Source organism: Eublepharis macularius, chromosome 12, assembly GCF_028583425.1.
Source record: "Eublepharis macularius isolate TG4126 chromosome 12, MPM_Emac_v1.0, whole genome shotgun sequence".
In the NCBI taxonomy this organism is placed as follows: domain Eukaryota; kingdom Metazoa; phylum Chordata; class Lepidosauria; order Squamata; family Eublepharidae; genus Eublepharis; species Eublepharis macularius.
In genome coordinates, this window is record NC_072801.1 from 30,823,292 (window position 1) to 30,848,177 (window position 24,886).

A 24,886-nucleotide genomic window follows, 5' to 3' on the forward strand; every position below is an offset into this window, starting at 1 on the left:
TTTGTTTTGCTGTCAGGAATGATTTTTATACAAACCGCATTAAACAAGACACATCTTTTCAGAAATTGTCAGATCTGTTTAGGAAGTGGAAAGCAATTTGTTTGGGTTGCAAATGCAACTGCACACAATTAGGCAGCTCAGTTCCCACTGACTTTCATAGAATTTGAGCGGGTAGACTGAACACCAAACAATCAAGCAAACCTGTAGTTCCACATTTATTCTACTAAGAATGATGGCATAGCCTTCTACGGGTGAAGCTAGGTAACTTTTTCTGCAAGTGGGCATCCTCTACCAAACAACTGCCCCACACAGTCTCCATTCATCTCAGTGAATCTCAGCAGGGAGTGTTCTCGGTGGATTGCCTAAAAGGTAGTTAATTTGAGGCCATAGTCGGAAATAGAATTTGGGGACCAGAGGAGTGTAATAAGGCAGCACAGTAACTCTTTTCATGATAAAACTCACCAACGACTATCTGATGGGGTGATGTGCCCTGTGCCTAGTGTCCCAGGTGGAGTCACAGGTGTGTTAGTGTGTTTCTTATTCGAAGACTGCTGTGCTGTTTCTCTGGGGAGGAGCGGGGGGGGGGGGGGCCGGCGGCAGTCAGTCAGATATTTCTCTTTATAGCCATGACAGCTAAGACAGCATCTTCTAAACTCTCTTTCTCTTTCATATATAGACTTAACTTCTCTGTAAACTCTCTAAATAAATAACTCACTGGCAACAAAAAACCGAAACAAAGGTGAAGTCTTCAAGGTAACAGTTGTATGATAGTCTTCTAGTACTTTAAGTTCTCCATGGTTCGTGAACATGATACATGTTAATTCCGGCACATGCATCATCTTTTACATTCATTGGCAATTGCCAGGAAACAAAGGGAATACTCGATCACCCTTTGAAGGATTCTCCATATTGAACCGGCAAGTTGGTATCTCACCACGCAACCCCCAAGGTCCTTCATTTGATCTTCTCAGACATGCCTCCATGGAGTCTCACGGGCTTCACCAACAGCCTCTTCAACTTCATCTCCTGTAAAAGACAAGAACTGTATCAAGCCTTAGACATATACTATCTTGAAAAATCATGTCAAATTGACCATTAGTGAAGATCTTCTGGAGAGTTCAGCATTTGTATATGCTATAGCTGGAAAGGTGAAGCTCAGTACTGGGCAGGTACGTTTCATGCAGGATGTCCCAAATTCAGTCCCTGACATTAAACAGATCTCAGATGGGAGGGCTGGGAATGGTCCGTCTCAGATTTGTGGGAGAGAAGTTGCAAGCAGGAACACTTGACTTCGTCTATGTTTTCCAGCAGGAATATTGAACTTACAAGAACAGATAAAGTTCTGAAGGTTTAGCAGAGAATGCCTGCACTGTTAATTTGAGAAAACTTTGGATTTTTATAAAGACACTAAACCTTCACTTTATTGAAGAAAACACTTGCAATATTATATTTTAGCTTCTTATCCTGTATAAACGCTTTCAATTAAATAGTGCTTGAAGACTGGCCAATAGTGAAGCTGGCTTACTCCAGAAAAAGTCATAATTGCCATGTCTATTAAAATGGCCACAGCAAAACATAATTTCAGAAGGCACTCCCAGCCCCTCAAAAGGGAAAACTGCATGGCTTACAAAATGGCAATATATCGCAGCTTTGCATCCAGAACCAACTAATGCATCATAGGCTTTTGTATCTCTAGAGGTGTGCCTGATAAAAGTCAAAATGGTACCCAGTATAAAAACTCATTTAAAGTACTCTGTCTTTACATGTAACATCTTGTTGCCAGCTTACAACTAGTCTGTAAAGTGTCATTTCTAATCTATATACATAAAGACAAGTGTCCTCCTGACTGACTCATCAACACCCAGCCCAAACTCCTGGATCTAGAAACATGAAATTTGGGGAGAACATTCCTTTCATGATGTAAACTCCCACTAAGAAGGGATTTTAAGAAATTCGCCCCCTAAGGGAGTAAAAAGGGGTACAATGTGTTTTCCCAAAGGGATATAGTTTTCCTGTGTGGCTGGCAGGCTGCTGCCTACTTGAGCCCCTGCCCACTGCCAGCTCAACCACTCTTCCGTGATTGGGCCAGCCTTTCAAGGTCATTTGCATATGTGGGCTGATTGGGTCTCACAACATTCCACACTTCATCCCCTCGCTTTGCTTTATTCAAACACTTTTGTGAAGCTTGGATACTTTGTTATTCTACTACAAAAGTAGCTCAACCCCCCCCCCGCCCCCCACAAACCAAAAAATGTTACATACCCATAAGTATTATAACTGAATTTAAAGTAGTTAAATACTGTAGCGAAGCACGGGTATCAAGCTAGTATTACTACATTGGGGCTAGATGCAGATCCAGTAGAACCTTAAAGACCAACAAGATTTCCCGACAGGGTATGAGCTTTCGTGAGTCACAGCTCACTTCTTCAGATACGGCATACCCTACCAAAATTTTATAGGTGCTAGTGGACTCTTGCTCTTTTCTACTGCTACAGACAGGCTAACACAGCTACCCAGAGTATGAGGTTTTGAAAGTCAAAGCACCCTTAGTCAGAAATTGGGGCAGGAACTAAAAGTTAAGAATGGCTTGCCTAAGGGCAAGATGGATGTAACAAACATCAAGCAATCGTCCCTTTATAGAATGCAAATTGCAAGTTCATGCAGTATGAATTTGCTCAAGTGCCATGCAGGGAAGGTATAGGGGTTTAGCCCTTCAAATGCCAATCTGTTTCACTAATTGAAACAGGGCTTCCTTCTTTGTTATTATCATGTCTTGTTTTCCTTTAAAATGCTAATAGCAGAGCAAGGGAGCTACTTTTGATTACTGAAACTGAATGGAGGTTGATGATTAAACCACCTCTTTCTTTCTTACATGACTCTGAAGCAAACCGAGGTTCCATGAGCTCATCATCTGCATTTTATAGATGGATGGAGATGGGGGATCTTCATCACAGCTAACAGACACTTAGTGAATTAATGCTGCTTGTTATGTATCAGCTATGATAAATTTATGCAGTGACAGATTATTTGGAGAGGGCCTTCCACTTGAGCTGCATAAAATCTTGACCTTTCCTTCATGCTGTACAAGGAATGAGACCGGTATCACCACAAGGCTTTGTACGCACAGTGATAGCCAGAAAGGGTATTTGTTTGTTTTATTTAATACCCTGCTTTTCTTGCCAATGGGGACCCAAAACAGCTTACAACATTGTCCTTTCCTCCATCTTATCCTCCCAACCACCACATTATGGTGATTGGCCCAAGGTCACCCAATGAGCTTCCAGGGCTGAGTGAGGATTTGAACCCAGGTCTTTCAAATGCTACTTCCACACTCAAACAACTACGCCACAATTAAACACTGGAAAGGAAAGGAAAGGAAAGTATAAAGTAACTCCTACGTTCATTGCTGGTACTTCCATTTTCTTGGCGGAGTCTTTTCTTTTCTTCTTTCTCTTCACATTTAGGATATTTTTTTCTTACCCTGTGGAGCAGTGATATTGGAATGCATTACACAGAATCACCAAAATGAAACTCTTCCAAATAGTCACAGAATGGTTTTAAATCACAGCTGCACAAGGAACACAAAACTAGAGGATCTTAAACAGAGAAGTATACAGTCACCACGTATTTTTTAAAAAGACATCGTTGCCAAAGCTTATGAACAACATACAGCTGAAAGTTATGGACAAAGAGCACAGATCAAGCATTTTCTCATGTGAGCCTCTTTCAGATTAACAGGAGCTGAGTACAAGTTAGTGGTCCTCTTGTGCAGTTCTTATTCATTTCAGTGGAGTTTGCAGACAAGAATTTCTTACAGGTTTGTGTTCCAAATTGACGCAGCTCAGATACTGGACCACTGTCTTACCCATATCATTTTATGTGCTATTGAACAACAACAACAAAAAATATGGAAATCTGGTCAGCTCAATCCTAATGCTCGTTGGTATCCTACACTATCGCTGTTGTTTGACTCCCGTCCTCTCTTGCAAGCACCATGCGTGAGGTCGCTTTGGGCAAGGAAGGGATTATTGCTATTCCACTCTTACTGCCCAGGCACCTATACAACTCCCTTGGCAGAGGCAACTCCCACAGAAAACGCAGGACCTCCTTCAGAAAATGGCTTGGAGGGGAGAAGTATCCCCAGAAGCAGCATTTTGCAGTGCAAAGGGGATGCAGACACTAATACAGCAACAAGAGAACACACAACTGTTCACTCACAGAAGGTATTCCTTGGGTGTTTCCAACAGCTCATTGGGGGAAAGTGTGCATGTGGATAATAGGAGTGAGTTGTTTGAATCGCATCCAAGGATAGTTGGGAATAAGCAACGCTAATCATAGAAAAAGTCAGTCGGACTGGAATCCACTCCTCACACTCTGCACACTTCCTGTAAACACTCAGTAAACGATGCACATAGAAAAAAGACACACAATGGGCCATTTAGAATCCTCCACTGTAGCCCTGGTTTTGAAGTCAATCATATATATCAGGTCAGAAGTGTACAGACAGTCAGAGCACTGTGGAACAGCACTAGCTTATAGGGTTGTGCACTGAGAAAAACGTTACATTTCATACCTGGGGTTCTAGGGAAAATTTTTCACTGTGATTGCTTATGCTTGTGTAGACCATTACTGCCTCGGGATTAAAATCTGAGTGATTCATTTGGGTTCTGGAGTTTAGGATCATTACTTTCAGCCGGGAATCTATTGGTAGGTCTGAGGCAGCTATTTATGGCACCAAATTTATACAGAACTCAGTCCTCCCTCCAATCTAAATATCCCCCAAATTACAAGCCAATTGGACCACAGGGTTCAATTTTACAGACTCCCCCCCAACGAGTGTTTCTTGGCACAGGAGCACTTAAATTCTCCAGTGATTCCTATCAGGGTGAAATGATGTCAGCCAGCTGTATTAGTTTTACTTTCCTACACTTACAGTGAAGGACTAACAATAATTTATTGTTAGTGGGGAATCCAACCTGGTTCTCCAGATTAGAGTCCTGCCACTCTTCTTCAAATATCTCTGGGTCTGAACAATAGTTCCTTAAAAGCTTGTGAAATTGTTGATCTTTCAACAAGTATATATAATTTGGCATTAAAATCAACCTCACTATTAGAAGACTGGAATGTAGCAAATGTAAAACCCAATTTTATAAAAGGGATCTACAGGGGTTCCAGGAAGCTACAGGCCAGTTAGCCTAACATCTGATTCAGGTAAATGAGTAGAAAATATTATTATGTGTTTAATAAGTATTTCTTGAAAGGAACAAGACCAACTGAGGGGGAAATCAGAATGGCTTCCACCAAGGGAAGTGCTGCACCACCAACCTCAGTAAGCATGTGGATGAGGTGATCTGGTCAACACTGTATAACTGAACTTTGGAAAAGAGCTTTTGATGAGCTGCAGTAACAAAGACTCCTGAGTAAATGTAGTAGTCTTGAATTAAAAAATGACTTAAAAAGTAGGAGTAAATGGACAATTCTTCCAATGGAGGGAAGCAAGGAGTGGGGTTCCACAAGGATTGATATGGGACTCATTAGAGTTAATTTGTTCATAAATGATCTGGAATTGGGGTTGATCAGCACAGTGGCCAAGTTTGCAGCTAAAACCAAAATTATTCAGGAGAATGAAAAGCAAGGTGGAGTGTGAAGAGCTCCAAGATAATCTTACAGAAATTAGGTGAATGTGCAGCCATGTAGCAACTGTGTAAGCAAGTGTAAAGTGAGGCACACTGGAGTAAAACTCCTAACTTTAAATATCTGCTGCTTGGGTCTGAACTGGCAGTGGCTGAGATGGAAAGAGATCTTGGGTTGTAACGGATGGCTTGATGAAAATATTGACTCAGTGTAGGTTCAGGTTCAGGTTCAGAATGATAAACTGCTTAATAGCAACATGGAATCCAGTACTGAGACCTGCAACAAACCAAGATGCCAACTTTGCTCTCATGTAGATCCTAGCAACACCATCAGTGGACCCAACAACATCAGCCATACCATCTCAGGTTCATACCCCTGCTCATCCTCAAATGTGATTTATGCCATCATGTATCAGCAATGCCCTTCCACCCTCTACACTGGACAACCTGGCCAGTCCCTTTGACAAAGAATTAATGGACATAATTCAAAAAACAATTGGGGAACATTTTAACCTTCCAGGACATTCAGTTGCTGACCTAAAAGTAGCAGTTATCCTGCAGAGGAATTTCAAAGGGAGATTAGAAAGAGAGATTGCTGAGTTGCAACTGATAACGAAGCTCAAGACAATTCATCCACCTGGACTGAACTGAGACCTAGGCTTCCTGTCTCATTACTAATGCTGATTTCTCCACGCCCTATCCAATCATACCTGTTATTGTCATTCACCGACTATTGTCATTCAGCATCTGAAATCACTCCACTCTACAAGGTATAAGGACAGATGGACTCACATTCTAGCTGTATCAGAAGAAGGGAGCTGTGACTCAGGGAAGTTCATACCCTACCACTAATTTTGTTAGTCTTACAGGTGCTACTGGACTCTTGCTCTTTTCTACTACTCACATGAAATTTTAATTTAGTTCTCATCCTTCCTAGGAACATAATGATTTCTTCTTTTAATTTCAACACATAGTTTAAAGACTTTCTTCTGCGATAACCAGTGAACATTTGTATGGAACAGGAGTACCCTGAACTTGGCTCCAATAATTCCTTATGATACATTGATGGTTCGGCAATAGAAGTGATTATCAATGTCAGCAACTGCAGAGCAGACAATGATGAAAGCGGAGAAAGCATATCAACAGAGAATCAACAAGTTTCTCTGGAAAAGTCAATAATGCTAGGAAAAGTGGAAGACAGCAGGAAAAGAAGAAGACCTAAAATGAGATGGCTTGACTCAATAAAAGAAGCCATGTCCACCAGTTTGCAGGATCTGAGCAAGGCTGTTAATGATAGGATGTTTTGGAGGTCTTTCCTTCATAGGGTCACCATAGGTTGGAGGCGACTAGACAGCACATAACACACACACACACACGTCAACAGCCAAAGCATATGGAATAGGTAAAAGTGGCTTGAGGGATGACCTGCATCACAAATATTCAGAACCCAGCAGGAATGCCCATCATTGGAAGATCAGATTATCCAAGATATTGGATATCATTACTCATATATGTGTTGGAGATGTAAAAAGAACACACGTGTATTTGGTAGGAATATCCCATAGAAAAAGTTTTTAAGGAAATATTCACAAGAAAACACATAAATAATTGGCTATGGATGGGAGATTAGTCTATCATTCTATCTACTGTGTTAATGTTAACAGTACTAGGGTATATCCTTTTTAGAATTTAATAGTCACAACAAGATTGCTTTTAGTCTAAAAGTTGGACTCTGCAAATATTATCACTCTAGCAGTGCAATCCTAAGAAGAGTTACTCCAGGCTAAACCCATTGATTTCAATGAGCTAAGACTGGAGTAACTTTGCATAGGATTGCACCGTTAGTTACGTGGGTGTGTGAAGTCTGGCTTGTCATGCTAATACATATAAGCAAATGGGAGAATGGTTGGGTTTCCTACTCTTCATAAGGCTTTTTGTCAACAACATTTGTGAGGTGCCATTGTAAAAATGCTCCTTTACACAACTGGTTCTTTCCCAAAGCCATGAGAATGTCTGGATACCTGTTGTTATGATACTTTCATTCCACCCTGCCTGCTTAGGGTTGCCAGATGTCCAGTTCTGAACCAGACAGTCTGGTATTTGTGCTTGCTGTCCAGGAAATAAATTGAGAAAGGACCAGACATACAAATATCTGGGTTTTTTGTAAGTAATATTTCCAAGAAACAGGCAGTTCCAAAGGGACAGAGTTGGGAGGAGGAGGTCAAAATAGAAAGGAAATGAGGAAACAAGTAAAACAAGAAATCAAACCCTAGGGCTTGACTGTGGAGGGTGCGCTGATGGAAGAGATCTTAAGACTACAGAGATGAGTTCCTGTGGAGAAAATGGCAGCTTTGGAGGGTGGACTCTATGGCATCATATCCCCGTTGAGCTTCCTCGCTTCCTCAAATTCAGCCCTCTACTCCCAAATCTCTAGGAATTTCTCAAGCCAGAATTGGCAACCCTATCTCCAGGATTAAATTCAGGGTAGGATGAGGCCTTTCCAGAGCTCATAAAAGGAAAAGATGCAAAGGAACCAACACATAATTTAATTTAATTTATTAGATTTGTATTCCGCCCTCCCCACGCCAGCAGGCTCAGGGCGGATGACAATTTGCACGCAAAGTTAAAATTACATCAGATACCATTTAAAACCATAAATTAAAAACATCGCACAGCAGCATGGTAGAATATACTATACGGAGGCACAGGGCATAACCCTTTAGTCAGCACCAGAGCATTTGGAAGTATTCAACAGATGGAGATGTCACTAGTGGGGAGGGCACAGTCCAGACTCAACCAGATAGGGGGGCTCCGCCTAGCATCAACCATATGTCTGGTGGAACAGCTCCGTCTTACAGGCCCAGCAGAAAGATAACAAGTCCTGCCAGGCCCTGGTCTCATTAGACAGAGCATTCCACCAGGCTGGGGCCAGGACCGAAAAAGCCCTGGCCCCGGTCGATGCCAGGTGGGCCTCCCTAGGGCCAGGGACCTTTAACAGATGTTTATTCAAGGGAAGCCCAGCATAGAGAGCGTTACAGTAGTCTAACCTAGAAGTGACCATTGCCTGGACCACTGTAGTCAAGTCACAGCATGAAAGATAAGGGGCAAGCTGCCAGGTCTGTCGAAGGTAGAAAAAGGAAGACCTGGCAGCTGCAGCGACCTGGGCCTCCATGGTCAGGGAGGCATCCAAGATCACCCCCAGGCTCCTAACTCTCGGGGCCAGTGTAAGCACTGCCCCATTGAGTATAGGAAGCCGAGGTCCCAAATCTATGTTTCCATGACTCAAGTACAGGATCTCCGTCTTCACAGGGTTTAACTTCAGCTGACTTTGCTTCAACCATCCAGCCACGGCTTCAAAAGCACGCTCCAGGACACCTGGGGCCAATCCAGGCTGGCCGTCTATCAACAGATACAGCTGGGTGTCATCCGCATGTTGGTGACACCCAAGCCCAAAATTTCGCACCAACTGGGCAAGGGGGGGCATATAGATGTTGAACAATAATGGGGAGAGTATTGCCCCTTGCGGCACACCACATATTAGTGGCCCATGGGACGATAACTTCTCCCCCAGTGCCACCCTCTGTCCCCGGCTGTGAAGAAAGGAGACCAGCCACTGTAGTGCCATCCCTTGAATCCCCACATTGGCGAGGCACTGGGTCAAAAGATTGTAATCAACCGTATCAAATGCTGTTGAAAGGTCTAATAATATCAGCAGCGTCGATCCGCCCCTGTTCAGATGCCTGCGAAGATCGTCTGTGAGTGCGATCAGCAATGTCTCCACCCCATGCCCCAAGCAAAACCGGACTGGAAAGGATCTAGAGCTGAGGTTTCCTTTAGGAAACTCTGCAGTTGTTTCTCTGCTGCCTGCTCAATCACCATACCCAGAAACGGGAGGTTCGAGACCAGGCAATAACTGAGCTTGTCAGCAGGATCTAATGATGGTTTCTTCAGAAGGGGTCTCACCACAGCCTCCTTCAGTGCCCTGGAAAAAACCCCAGAGCCCAGCGACAAGTTAACAATAGCCTCCAGGGAATCCCATAATCCGTCAACACTGGCTTTCACCAGCCACGATGGACACAGGTCCAGGGGGCATGTGGTGGGCCTCACAACCCGCAGAATCCTGTCCACCTGCGGAAAGAGGGCTGAAGTGATCAAATATCCACCCTGAAGATGGCCAAGGGGCCTCCACATACCGTATCAACTGTGGCAGGTAAGTCACGGAGGAGAGATAAGACTTTATCAGCGAAAAAGCTCGCGAAAGCCTCATAGCTTATAGTCGAATAACTGTGGGTCCTTTATAGCTGCCCTGCTGACCATCTTGGCATACAGCAACAAAGAAAGAATTGCTTGCCTGCCTCTTAAATTCATTCTGCTGAGTTCTAAAACCTCCTTTCACCTCCTAGATTTTGAACAGCCATATAATAGCACATACTCCTTGAAATGCTGCCACATAGCATCCCAGTGAGGAATGCTCAACATGCCTATTTACACTGGGAAAAACCAAGCAGAAAGGATGTTTATTATTAACAATAAAATACCAGCATACACAATGAATAACTTAATGATAGCCATGCCAGCTTCTTACATGCGTGTGCATGCACACGCATGCACACGCGCATGCGCGCACACACACAGACCACCAGTGCAGCTATGGAAGGCTCCTGCAGTACCTGGGAAAGCAGCCATCATTCCAAGACTGCACCAAGGCATACAAAGAAAGAGCAAAAGAAAGGGTGGGGGGGAGTCCATTCTCTCAGTCAATAAGACAGCACACACAATATCTCCCACCAGCAGAGGTTCTCACAAATGGATAGACACAAAATAAGTACATGTATTCCAATGATTTTAAAATGAGAGGTTGTGGACTAGTTATTTTCCTTGTAGTTCCTCAAGTACAAAATAATATGTTTTCATGCCCTGAAGTTTTAAATGCCCATGTTATTATTCCCAAGGAATAAATAAGATAAAAACACCTGCTCCTTTATTGACTTAGAACATTTGTTTTTCTACTTGAGGGAGTATGCTTAAATTAAAATCTTTTGGAAGTTTTCTGACCCAGCTGTTTCTACTTCTGCTATATAGTACACTAAACCTGTTTTTGCCTTCATACACATAGCTCATGGATCCTTTGCTTAGTACATCTCATGGGAATTGTCAAGAACCCCCTAGGTCTGGGCTGATTTTGCTCAATATTTAAAGGGCTGCCCTGACTATGACTACCTTAGAGGTTTTGTAGATTTGCTGAAGCTGTTTGATTGTTCTGTATTTTGACTAAAACCAGTAGACCACCTGCCCTGTGCTTTCTGGCGTGCCAAGGAGGAGATAAAAGTAATCACAACTAGTACTCTGTGTCACTCAATTTGAAGGATACCTGAAGAATTCAGGGTGGGAGGGTGATGGTTACACTAGGAATATGCACTAAAAAAAAAAGTAAGTCAGAATCTTTCAGATTTGGGTATCAGGAAGGCCATAAGTATCAGAATTCCCAATATCTGGGTCCAAAACTGCCAGTTTAGTATTTGGATACAGGTGTTTTCTGGGAATCCAAATATATTATTATTCCCTATGGGGGAATCTTTCCAGGGGGCTGGGGGCTGTTTTTGGAGAAACTACACCAAAATTGCAATGGAGTGAGGGCTGGCTGTCCTCTGAAGACCTCCCAAGTTTTAAGACAAATGGGTTCAGTTCTACAGGCCCATGAACAAGGTGCCCCTAGCCACTCTCCATTGTTTCCTATGGGGGAAATCCAATGCAGCAAAGAAGCCAAACACACAAAGAGCAACCACTGACTCAAAGCTTCCCAAAGACAGCTACAAACCCCAACAGAACCAGAGAATCCCAGCATAAGCAATTTGGCAGCAGAAGGCTCACGCTTCTGAAGCTTGTATTCATTTGCAGCAGCTCCCCCCCACCCCCCACCCCGCTTTTGGAGGTTTGAGGAAAAGGAGGGAGGGGAAACGACAAGGAGCAAGTTAGGGAGAGACAGCGCAGTCTGCCCAATGACAACGATTCTCTCATAGACCATAGCGTCTCATATGTTTATGCTTGCAAACAATGTGTGTATGCTGTTAAGCGCAGCCGACTTATGGCAACCCCTGCTGGGATTTTCAAGGCAAAAGATGATCAGAGGTGGTTTGCCATTGCCTGTCTCTGGGTAGTCACCCTGGTCTTCCTTGGTGGTCTCCCATCCAATCAGGGCCAACCCTGCTTAGCTTCCAAGATCTGATGAGACTGGGCTACCTGAAGTATCCAGGTCAGGGCACCATTTAAGTTCTCCTGTGTGCATTTTACCGCAAGGGCAAAGTTTCATTATACAAAATCAACTGGTAGATTGAAAATGCTTTACTTACTGCATTATGACGATGACTACAATGACGGCACAACTGAAGACCGAGAAGACAACTGCTACCACCACTAATATGGTGGTTGACTGACTTGCTGCCTCTTCGCTTCTGTGTGACTTCAAGAACTGTTCAACACAACGTTCACCATAGTAATTTGGATGGCACCTAAAAAATCAACATGCTAATCAGTTATTGTGCTGTCTTTGGATACTTACTGCCATTATACATCAACAGCTGACTGAAATGGAACACAGCAGTTGCTGAACCCTCCATTTTGGGATGCTCATGTACAAAGATACTTCACAAAGGCCATGGCTGACCAGCATTTGGTCAAGGTGACTTGCTTAGGTGGGATGTCTCAATGAAGGCATCCCTCCTCATTCCTTCTCCTTTGAACTGAAGGCCAAATTAGGATGTAACAGCGCACTGTACCGTTGATTCCACCATCATTTCATTTAACATTGAATAATGATAAAAGATTTTAAAGACAGCATAGCAATAAATCAGGAATAGCAACATATTTGGAAGAAAAAACATAATATACATGTGCAGGGCTCATTTCGAGGGGGAACGCGCCGGAACACAGTTCCGGCAGTTCCCCAAAGAGGTCACGTTAGGTGGCTCTGCCCACCTGACTCTCGGCCATTTTGGGCCCGTTTCAGCCTGGATCGAAAAAATGGCCCGGATTGAGCCTCTGATGGGTGGTGGATCACTCTTCCACTCAGCAGCAGCCCAATCCTGGCCATTTTGGGCCCCTTTTCGGCCATTTTCAGCCCCTTTTTGCCATTTTGGGCCCAATTTCAGCCCTGAATGGCCAGGATTGGGTCCAAAACAGCCAGGATAGGTGATGTCAGGGTGTGTGGCATATGCAAATCAGTTATGTTAATGACACACTCCTGGTGATGTCAAGGGGCATGACATATGCTAATGAGTTATGCTAATGAGATATGCTAATGAGTTCCTCCCGCTCTTTTTCTACAAAATGACCCTGTACATGTGATCCCCACATGTAAGCCACCTTGATTTCCTGCAAGGTAGAAAGGCAGCTAATAAATGTTTTAAATAAATTAATGCATTTTACATAAATAAAAATAAAGGCCCACAAAAGCTTGGCTCTCCTTGCCCCTGTGAACCTCTCACTGGCACACAGATTGTTTGGGCTGTACGCATTTTCACAGTTATCAAGCTAGTTAACACAGCTTTTCACCCATCCAGGGAGTGGGAATCATTTCAGGCAACTGATGTCAAATGCCTGGTGGGCCTCTTCTGCAGGCTTTTGCCAGATCAGAGCCACACAAGCAATGGTTTGGAAGGCTGAAGGGTTACCCACCATTCATTGCATTTATTTCAGCCTTTTCTCAAGTTCCTTAGACTTTCTGAGGATGTCCATCATTTCTCAGCAGATCTGTTAATATTATTTTTAATCATCTGATTTATAGGCATTTTATCACATGCCACAGAGATGGCCACACAGAGACCTTAGATTCCCAAACAGGTTTCAGACATAAGTTAACTTACTTGCAGCTCGGTATCTGGAGATGTTCAATATATTTGCATTCTCCATGAAAGCAGAAGTTTTTAAATTCTTCTTCACATGGTGCCCTATTTTTCTTTTTCTTTTTCCTTCCCTTTCTTCCCCCTTTTTTGGGTTTGTCAGGATTTTTCTTTCCATTTCCTGATGTTGCTAGTTGCTTAAGTTGAGATTCGACTGTGGAGAGAAAGTGTGTATTTATATTATTTACATTTGTATTTTATCCTTCCTTCCAGGAGCTCAAAGGGGCTTTTTAGCCTGAATAATCTTGTAATGTAAATTATACTGTTGGAGGTAGGGAGAGGAGGGGAAGACAGGAGGCTTGAGCCACCCAGTAAGCTCATGACTGAATGGGGATTTATTTATTTATTTTATTATTTATTTATTTAATCCGATTTATACCCCGTCCTCCCCACAGATGGGCTCAGGGTGGCTAACAACATTAAAAAATACATTAAAATCACAAAAACATAAAATCAATAATAATTTTTTAAAAATCATTAAAATAGTCCAGGAGCAGGCTATTTAAATAAATGTTGGGAGTCTGTATACAGGCATAGCAGGTGGCCGAGGGCAGCCCCATTTGAATTACAACACCCCTTTGGCTACCCTTTTAGCACAGGTCATGCTTGCACCAGCCTTTAGAGGCCAGGCCAGATAACAAAGCAGGCTGTGTTTAATTTGATATGACCCTGAAAACAATCTCATATGGAAGATGCTCTAGTCATCAGAAAAGACAGTTTTGTGGCAGCAGAATGGCAAAGAAGAGAATCAAAGGTGTGGGAAACAAGGTCAACATGATAGTTTGAGGTGTTTTAATCCGTAGGTGCACAGACGAGATCATCTTTAAAGTCAAGGAATAAGGCATTCTTTTGGAACAAACTTAAGGTAGAGACAATAGAAATTCATTTGTGAACCCTCAGCAATAAGTAGGCACAACGTGAAAACTTTTGGGGGTTTTAACTGAAGGAACATCTCAGACTCCAGATGAGATACACAGTCAGAAGTGAAGCCACAAAAGGTTTGAAGTGATTTTAATTCTGCAGCTTACGCTACATACCATTTTAATAGAATGTCATGTTTGAGTCTCCTTCTTAAATGCAATTAACGCTGCAATCCTAAACAGAATTACACCCTTTACATTCATTTATATCAGTGAGTTTAGCAGGGTGTGATTCAGTTTAGGATGGCACAGTCAGTCTCAGCCAGCAATATTTCTGCTGGCTTAGAATTATTGCATCACACTGCAGGAAAATTAAGTGGGTTCACTAATTAGGTTTAGCCATTTTAAAGAATATGTTCTCCCCCAATATTTCCTTTTCAGTCATGCTCAAAGAACAGCACAGTAATCAGTTTAGGAGTTGCCATTTTTTTAAAAAAAATATCCAATGGATGAAGCTGTAGTACGGAAATAAACTTGCCTCATATCTAATTACCATAAAACAAAAGGACATTCACAAATAATCTTCACATACATGCAGAAACATGCACATGAATATTGTGGGTAATCAGCTCAGTTTCAGAATCATAGCCTGAACTGTCTAGCTTGCTAGTATCAAAAAAACAAACAATCAAAAAAGTGATGCCAAGGTAATGGAGTTGGATTTGAAAACAGGCCCACCTCCCAGTGAAAAGAGTGGTCCTCAAGCTTATTCTAGGTAAAAGTGATCAGATAGGAGTGAAGAGTCTCCACTTCAGGGATCTCCGTTCTAGAACTGGGGATGATAATCACACTAAAAGTCTCTACACGAGACGACTTGGCGCTTGTTCATCAAGTGTAGGGAGACACAATATTAGCCAGGAGGTGTAGTTTAAAAAGACAAAGCCTTTGAGATCGCTCCTCAGAGGGTTTGTTAATTTGATCTTCGCCTCCCCAAAGGCTCTGTCAATTTTACCTCACCAATCTAAAATTGTGTGCGATCACAACCAGAAGACAGCGAGGAATGGAAATGGGCTGGAGCTGCCTTCCAGAGCTGGGCTTGGACCTGAAGTATCCCTCTTGGCATTTCACAGCCCCTTCACAAAGCTCCAGTGTATAGTAAAGCCTTTGCCCTACCACTGTCTCTCTTTAAAACTACCCTTCCCAGCGAACACTGCATCTCCTGACACGTGTTCTTCACATGTAGAGAGACTTCAAGTGTATAATAATAACCAAAATTTAAATGTAATAAGAATCAAATAAAGAGGAAAGAAGACGAACCCATGCAACTCTTTATACAATACCTTTAAATATGATTCAGCAATCCTGGGCTACTTCTTTACAGAAGGTATGAAAATGACTCAGTTTAGATACAAGTACCTTTCAGTATTATGATTATGAAGGACCACCTGAGCACTTACTTTCTTCAGCAAGGGTTAATTACAAACCTTGCCCTTTGTGAGATGAGAACTTAATTCTGTATCACTGACATATCCAGGGCTTTTTTTGAGGGGGAACGCTCCAGAACGGTATTCCGGAAGCTCTAGAATTTGCCCATGTGATTCCTTCCTCCTTTGGCCCCATGGGCTCTGCAGAGGAGGTTAAGCTGCTTTGAGTTCATTCTGCTTTTTTCATTCCTCTGAGTGAGTGAGAGGGAGGGAGGGAGCGCAAGCTGGGGCCCAGCACGGGCTCTGCAGAGGAGGTTTAGCTGCTTTGAGTTCATTCTGCTTTTTTCATTCCTCTGTGTGTGTGTGTGTGAGAGAGAGAGAGAGGGAGGGAGGGAGGGAGGGAGGGAGGGGTGGCCTGAGGCTTGGCGTGGGCTCTGTAGAGGAGGGCAAAAGCTGTGGGAACCATAACAATGTCAATTTCAGTCAACAAAAGAATGAAAGCAACACAACCACACACACACATGCACAGCCCCACCCACCCACATGAAAAGAAAGCAGAATGAACTCAAAGCAGCACACATACACACACAGCCCCACCTCCCCACTCCCCCAATGAAAATAAAACAGAATGAACTCAGCAGCACACACATACATAGAAACCCCTGGATGAAATGAAAGCAGAATGAATTCAAAGCAGCTTAACCTCCTCTGCAGAGCCCGTGCCTGCCCCCACATCTCTCTCTCTCTGTCTCTCTCTCATAGAGGAATGAAAAGAAAGTAGAATGAACTCAAAGCAGCACACATACACACACAGCCCCACCCACCCACTAATTCTGAATTGCTCCAGTAAAGCAAAACCCTCCCTGAAAATTTGAAAATTCAATATTCATTAGATTAGGAATTTCAGACTCTGGAATTTTGAGAAAGAATTTTGGATTTTTTTTTCTCTACTAGCAGAGGGAATCTGTTAGAATTTAGATTTCTGAGATGGGATTTGGATTTTTAGAGGCCCCCTCCTTCTTGCATATTTTAAAATATGATTCGAAAGAAATGAAATGTTTGGGAAAGGGAATGGAAGATTTCACTTTTTGTAGAGGATACAGAAGGAAACAAACCCTTTCTCATAATAGGGTAATTTTCGAAGCTTACTAACATTTATCTCGTCGTAATGCATGGTGCTGGGTTCCGGGAAGCAGTGTCACTTCCGGGAAGCGGCATCACTTCCAGGAGCGACATCATCACGCATTTCTGGGAGCGCGTGCACAATTCATGTGCACACATGGGATAAGAGAGTTCTACAACCTCTTTTCCCAGAAAAAAAAGCCCTGGACATATCTATAAAAATTAGACACAAAACCCTTATAGTGAAAGCATGAATGTATTTTAGTGATTAAAAACCTTGTTTTAATGAAGATATTATGGATGGGTCAGGCTTGGGGTGACATCATAGCAGAACATAAGAACAGCCCTGCTGTATCTGATTCTGATCAATGTTCCATCTAGTCCAGGACCCCATCTCACATAGCAGCCACCTAGAAACCCCTGTAGAAGCCCTATTAGCAGGGCATAGAGATTAAAATTTTATTCTGTAATATTGAGAGCTATTGTGCCTCTAAACATGAAAGTTCTATTAAGTCATCATGGCTAACAGCCTTACAAATGAATTTCTCGAACCCCCTTTAAGCCACCTAAATTAGATGCCATCACTACATCCTTTGTCAGTGAGTTCCACAAATTAATCACACCTCATGAAAAGAAATGCATGTGCATACATGCTGTCAAGTCGCATCCAACTTGTGGCAACTCCAGCAAGGGGCTTTCAAGGCAAGTGAGAAGTGGTTTGCCAGTGCCTTCTTTGGATGCAACTGACCCTGCTTAGCTTCTGAGATCTGATGAGATCGGTCTATACCAGGGCTCATTTTGAGGGGGAACGCACAGGAACGCAGTTCCGGTAGTTCTCCAAAGAGGTCACATGTCAGGTGGCCCTGCCCACCTGATTTTGGGCCCACTGCGGTCTGGATTGGGACCGAAACGGCCAGGATCGGGGCCGAAATGGCCCAGGTCGGGCCTCCGATGGGTGGTGGATCACTCTCCTGCTCAGCAGCGGCCCGATCTTGACCATTTGGGGCCCCTTTTCGGCCATTTTCAGCCCCTTTTTGCCATTTTGGGCCCAATTTCAGCCCTGAATGGCCAGGATTGGGTCCAAAACAGCCAGGATAGGTGATGTCGGGGTGTGTGGCATATGCAAACCACTTATGTTAATGACATACTTCCAGCGATATCAAGGGGTGTGGCATATGCTAAGGAGTTATGCTAATGAGTTCCTGCAGCTCTTTTTCTACGAAATGGCCCATGGTCTATACCATGCTGCCTTCTCTCCAGCATGAAAAGAAATACTGTTTTTTATTTTTTTAAACCTATTGCCACTAACTTCATTGAGCACTCCAAGACCTAGTGTTATTGGAGAGGGAGAAAAAGTTCTATCTAAATGATGTTAGCCTTTGAGGTTCCTCCAGACCTTTGCATTATAACACTGAACACATTATTTTCAACTCCTTTCTTAATAATTCCTAGCATGGAGTTTGCCTTTTTCACTGTGGTCAATCACCAAGACCCCACAATCATTCTTCTGGTTAGTCACTGCCAATCTAGTCCTTATCAACATACACATGAAGTCAGAAATTTTGCCCCAAAGGATATCACTTTACAAGCAATGTAAAATGATGCCAATACATAAAAAGTGATGATGCACATAATATACTCAATAATAAAAAATTTTCCTGCTCAATAATTTAAGTTTCTCGGCCTGCTTTTCTCATAAGCCCATTCTCTTGAACTTTTGATAGGAGTTTGGTGGGGTGAAAGAGGCAGAGGGGGTGAGGTCTTTTTTACATGGGGCCAGTGCTTTTTTTCTGGGGGGATGCAGGGGTACGCATACCCCTAAACATTTTGTGAATCTAATGGGAGAAAGTAAAAAATTTAAAATGTAAGAATTCCCGCTAAGCCAACTCCAACTGAGAGTACCCCTAAACATTTTTTAGAAAAAAAGCACTGCATGGGGCTATTTGGTTTTTGGGATGTTGAGCTTCGTTTGTGTGCATGATCCTTGCTTGTAGTTCTTGGGGTGTGCTTTAGCAGTAGCACATGGTCCTTGAGGAGGGGTTTGTACTATCTGAGGTGAGTCAGCTGATGGAGATTGCTACTGTCTGAAGCTTGGGAGAAGGAGCCACAGGTCACTGCTGCAAGCAGAGTTAATCACAGGTAAGACAACAGGGCATGAAACAGCGTTACCAATCCCCTGCTGGGAGCATGGGATCCCCACTCCCACCCTCCACCCCCACTTACCTGGCTGGCAAAGGAAAAGGTAGGGGAACATGCCTCCCAGGGTGTGCTCCCAGGTAGTCAAGCACACTCCTGTGTGCCGCAGTGAGCTAATTTCGGCCCCAAATGGGCCAAATCAGGCCCGTTTGGCGCCTAAATTGACCTGCTGAGAAGCGTAGTAGCTCTCCTGGCAGTGCTCTTGCCCTCTGCAACAACCTGAATTGGGCCTATTTGGGGCTAAAATCAGCCCACTGCAAAGCATGGGAGCACTCCAGGGCCCATCGCATCACCTTGATTCTAAAGGAATACTAATGGGAAACTGTTGATCTACTAACCAGCATTTGTAACTGATTAATTAGCGTAACATCCCTCTCAGGTAAATTAATACAAACTGTTATTAAAGAATTGTTAAACACACACATAAAAAAAAGCCTCTTGAGGAAAAATTAGCATGGATTCTGCAAAAGGAAGTCCTGCAAAAGGAAGTCCAATCTCACCAACCTTTTAGAGTTCTTTGAGCAAGTTAGCAGCATGTGGATAAGGATGCTCTGGAGGAAATTATACACCTGGACTTCCAAAAGGCTTTTGACAAGCTACCTCACCAAAGACTCCTGAGTAAGCCATGGACAGGTCTGTTGGAGTAAGCAATGTCTTGTGTACAAAGAAGAAAAGAAAAAGATCCTGCAGGGTGCAGCAAGCTCTAGGTAGACAGGACGGTAGGGAGGGAGTACCTTCTTTCTAAACGGGCTTTTCTTTGTCTGCTTGCAGAATGCTATTCCTCCACAACTCAACACAATTAGGTGTATCACTTCTCTTTCTATCCAGTTGTTAGTTGCCGCCGGGCCTGCAAGACGGAGATGTTCCACCAGGCATTTGGTGGGGGCTAGGCTGTCCTCTCGCTGGCCATACCACTGAAGACCTTCCACCACCCATGCAGGACAATGCTGTATTTTAATATTTTATACCCGCCAATTTTAATTGTTTTGATATGATGTTTTAATGTTTTTATAATATTTTTACTGTTTTAAGCTGTTGTTAAACCGCCCTGAGCCCGTCTGACGGGGAGGGCAGTCTAGAAATGTGATTAAATAAATAAATAAAGCTTTTGTTACTGCTACTTAGTTCAGTGTCTTGACTGCTGCACAGGCATTTTGCCAACAGGTTTATGGTCCCCAGAGGACATGTAGTAAATGGATTAAAATGTAAAATTAACAAGAAGCTACTCAAATGCTGTCAGGGCAGAGCAAAAGCTACCATACAGTAACAAAGATGGTGACCTCCTGCACAGCTTGGCCACTGCCTAGATAGGTTTGCAGATGATAATGATCAGATTTGGAGAGAGAGAGAATGAAGACTTATTTGATTGAGAAGGATGTTTGCGATGTCACACAATTCGGAAGACCAGCAGATGGAGAAGACCCATAGTTGGGTTGGCAAACTTCAAATAATATTTATTTATTTACATTATTTATAGTCTCACAAAGATTCAATGCGGATTACATAGTGCAAGTCAATATGATCAACAGCTGGGACACCTAATAAAACAATATTTGCAGAATTTGAAAGTAAGCAAAAATCCAATATAGAGCGGAAACAATGCTGAAACAAAGTATAAATAAACAGTGCAGAAACTACCCAGTAGGTATCTACAGCAATAGACGATATACACTAGTATAGTCTACAGTCCCTGTCTCGTTACTAATGCATCTCTCTGAGCCATTTCCCTACAAAACAGCCCTCCTACATGTGTGAAAAAGCCCACCTGAATAATTCAGTCTGAGGAAACCCATGAGAGAGGAAGGCCTCCTAACCTCATCAGGCAGACTGTTCCCTAAGAAGGGGCCACAATGCAGTACACATGTATACAGGTATTTGCAAGGTGGTACCTGCAAAAGGTCTTGTTCAGATGCTGTGGCCAAGCATAGGGACAGAGACACTCCCACATGTCATGTTGTATGTGACATCCAGTATCTTGAATTGAGCCCAATAACTGATGGGAAGCCAATGGAGAGACTGCAGAATGGAAGTAATATACACGCTCTGCCTAGCTCCTGATAGTAACTGAGCTGCAGCATTCTGCACCAGCTGGAGTCTCTGAGGGTGGAATTATGCAGAGTACATTATGGTAGTCTAGTCTCAATGTTACCTTGGTGTGGATCCAAGCAGCCAGACTGGCTGTGTCAAGGTAGAGAGCCATCTTCCAGGCTAGACTAAGTTGGAAGAAGGCATTTTTTACAGTTGCATTAACATACTCCTCTAACAGCAATGCTGGATCCAATATACCCCCTATGCTCTTAACCAAGTCTGCAAGGGTCAACGGAACCCCATCCAAAGTGGTGAGCACAATGTCCTCCAAGATCTCTGCCTTCCCAACCAGCATCGTTTTTGTTTTGTCTGGGTTCAGACAGAAAAATCCTGTATTCTAAAGATACAGGCTCTGGAACACTGTATTGCAAATTGCCAGATGGTGCAATCAGAGAAGTCCTTGTCACAAACTGCCTGTATGTTTTCTAGTCTTGGAACAATCTTATTTCTGTAAGAGCAATGGCAAAGAAAGGAATAAAGGCAACTTGTGATGGAAAGAGATGTTTCACCAGAGACAAGACAGATTTAATTGCAAAAGCCAGCATGAATAAAAAATTGTACAGACTTGAATGTCTCAAAGAGAAAGTTAATTTTTACAGGGCAATACAATAACAAGAACTGCATCAAATTACAGCGCAGACATCTAGGACTCAGGGAAAATGATGCAATAAGCCAGATTGAAAAGATATTTAAAAGTATGCAAATAGCCAAATCTACTGATGCAAAGAAGTGTGTGTACTATATAAAAAAGGGGGACTAGACTAAGCTTTAACAAGCAAGGCATAAACCAAACAAAGCATCTTCTAGCGCTAATACACAATGATATCTGTCAATGCATGAAGAATCAAACGCCTAGTGAAAACAAATACATGCTAACCTTCATTGATAACTATTCAAAATATACTGTAATTTACCTGATTAGAGAGAAAAGCTAAGCACTGGAAAAATTCAAGGCATATGTTGCAATGGTCAGCAACAGATTCCAAAGAAAACCACTAGTAACCACATGGATAATGGAGGAAAATATATGGGAAATGAAACGACAAACTGCTTTACAGAACAAAAATATAGAACACCAAGTTACTGTGCCATACATGCCTGAAAACAATGGAGTCGCAGAACGAAAGAACCACTCACTCGCTGCAATGTCCAGATGTATGCTCCTTGAGGCACTGCTGCCTGAAAAAGACTGGCAAGAAACTATCAATCCTTCACCTTCCTACAAAACAGATTGCTACTAAAGGTGCAAGTAGTACACCATTTGAACTGTGGTATGGACACAAACCCAGCTTAAAACACAGCACCAAAAGCTTACACTTACATTCCTAAGAAAAACAGATCAAGATCTTAGAGCAGAACAAGTATATGTATAAGGATGTAACAGATACAGAATCCTCAACCCAGGAACAGAAATGGTCAAGATCTGCAACATGGTCTGACATCGATGAAAGGGAGAAACAAAGCAACACAGAGAAAATAAATGCCAGAGATTCTATACCAAAGAGAGAAATGAAGTGCAGCAAACAGAGTTGAACATGAAGGCTGATGCACCTGGCATGCCCACTGAGTCTAAACAAGGAGAAGGGGATAAACAACCAAGTGTCAGACAGTGGCATAGCACTGGGGGGGGGGGACAGAGGGGCAATTGCCCTGGGCACAAAATTTTTAGGGGACGCCACGCTGAGGAGAGCCCGTGCTGCATCCGTGGGAGGCTGCCCGCACCGCCCGCCATGCTGATAGGGTGGCTGGCTTGCTGGGCATCGAGCTGGCCCTCCTGCAGCAGCTACTGGCCGAGGAGTGCGCCGAGCTGGCAGTGTGGCCGGTGGTGCCGGAGGTCTGCCAGGTAAGGGGCAGGGAGGCAAGCAGGCCCGAATTGCGGGAGTGCTCCCAGGGGGCGAGTGGCTGTGGCAGAGGGCTGCCAGGTAAGGTGCAGAGAGGTGAGCGGGCCTGAATCATGGAAGCACTCTTGGGGTGGCTGCATCCTGTGTGATGACGTAACTTCCCGGGAGTGATTTCATCGTGCAGTCTGGGAGCACATGCATGGTGCCAGGGGCCCCACCTCTTGCCGGGAGTTGCCCCAGGTGCTGGCGACCCATGCGACGCCACTGGTGTCAGACGTTCAACCAGGAGTCCTATCATGAAAACTTTCCAATTTGGCAAAACCAGAAGCTGTACCTGAAACTTCCACCTGAGAAGATATAGAAAGAATGCCAGCAAAAGAAGCAGAGAAATGGAGAAAAGCTGCAGAAGCTTTAATTTGTTCATTAATCATCTAGGATTAGGGGTGAGCAGTTTAGTGGCCTAGTTGCAGAAGATACCAAAATATTCAGGATGATGAAAGACAAGGTGGAATGTGAAGAGCTCCAGGACGATCTCTCTAATTTGGGCAAGGAGGCATCAACGTGGCAAATGAAGATAAATGTGAAGATAATGAGGTGATGCCGTAACTCAAAAACAATATTGCAGAGATGGAAAAAGCACAGAAGTGGGCAACCAAGATGCTAAAAGGGCTGAAGCACCTTTCCTATGAGGAAAGGCTGATGAGTCTGAAACTCTTCAGTATAAAAAAAGACAAGTAAGAGAGGTTCACACATGACACAGATTTATAAAATTATTCATGGAATGGAGAAAGTAGACAGGGAGAACTTTTTCTGCCTCTGCTATCATACTAGCACTTGGGACTGGAGCACTCCATGAAGTTGATGCACAATAGATTCAGGCTGATGAAAAGGAAATGTTCTTTATTCAGTGGGTAAATAAATTCTGGCTATAGTAATGGTAATGAGCATTTATGGCTTTCAAATGGAGGAGGAGAGAAATTCATCAAAGAGAGGTCCATCATCTTCTACTAGCCATATTAAAGAGAACTTCCATGTTTATGATGGTAATCCTCTGAATATCGGTACTAGGAGGCAACATCTGGGGATGTTCTCTATGCCCTGTTTGCATCTGGCTGGCATCAGGTTGGCTGCTGTGTGAAAACAGTCTGCAGGACTAGGTGGGCCACTAGTCTGATCTGGCACAGCTGCAGTTTGATTATATGTGAGGAAATAGGACTTGTAAACCCATTCCCTTGGGTTCCTGGAACTTGGAGGGTTCCACAGCTGTCCCTGATTTTTGCCCAGTGATGCACCACTGTTCCTTCTTCCCTTACTCCCAGAGGACTGCCCAACTTCTCTCTGGGTATATCCCCTGCTACCAATTCATCTTGAAGAAAATCTCCTGGTAGGATTGGTACTTCTAGCACTCTTTACCATGAGGCTATTTAAAGGCTCCGTCTATCTACCATGTCTCCCATTTTGCTCATATTAGCTAATGCGGGGACCATCTCTGGCACGTTTGCAAATTCGCACTTTGGCAATGGCATGCTTACCTGCGGCCGCTCCTCTTTACTGCTCTTTGGAGAGTGTGACTGAATCAAATGTGGTATGGGCAGAGAGATCAAGCTTTAAACATTTGAATTATAAGAATGTTTAATGAGCAAATAAAAAGCACGCTCATAATCTGTAGAAGTATCAGAAAAGGAAAAACCACACAGTTTTCTGATCTTAGCTCTTTATATACCCTAACAATGTTCTTATTAGGACAGGCGATTAACTTTTGAGGTTACAACAATTTAAAAGTCCTCCATTACCTCCATTCTCCGGTTTAGGGGTTTATCCCCA

The 24,886-nt window shown here is 43.2% G+C and overlaps 1 protein-coding gene across 1 annotated transcript in view; it reads right to left on the minus strand.

Moving 5' to 3' along the window:
• Positions 1–747: 747 nt before the first annotated feature.
• The window catches only part of AREG (amphiregulin), a 33,957-nt gene continuing 9,818 nt past the window's right edge, over positions 748–24,886 (minus strand). The window contains exons 3-6 of the mRNA XM_054994895.1: positions 13,496–13,685; positions 11,984–12,142; positions 3,399–3,481; positions 748–1,026 (exon numbers count right to left, since the gene is read on the minus strand). Coding sequence (XP_054850870.1) covers positions 968–1,026; positions 3,399–3,481; positions 11,984–12,142; positions 13,496–13,685 — 491 coding nt within the window. The 3' untranslated portion in view covers positions 748–967. The remainder of the gene's footprint in view (positions 1,027–3,398; positions 3,482–11,983; positions 12,143–13,495; positions 13,686–24,886) is intronic.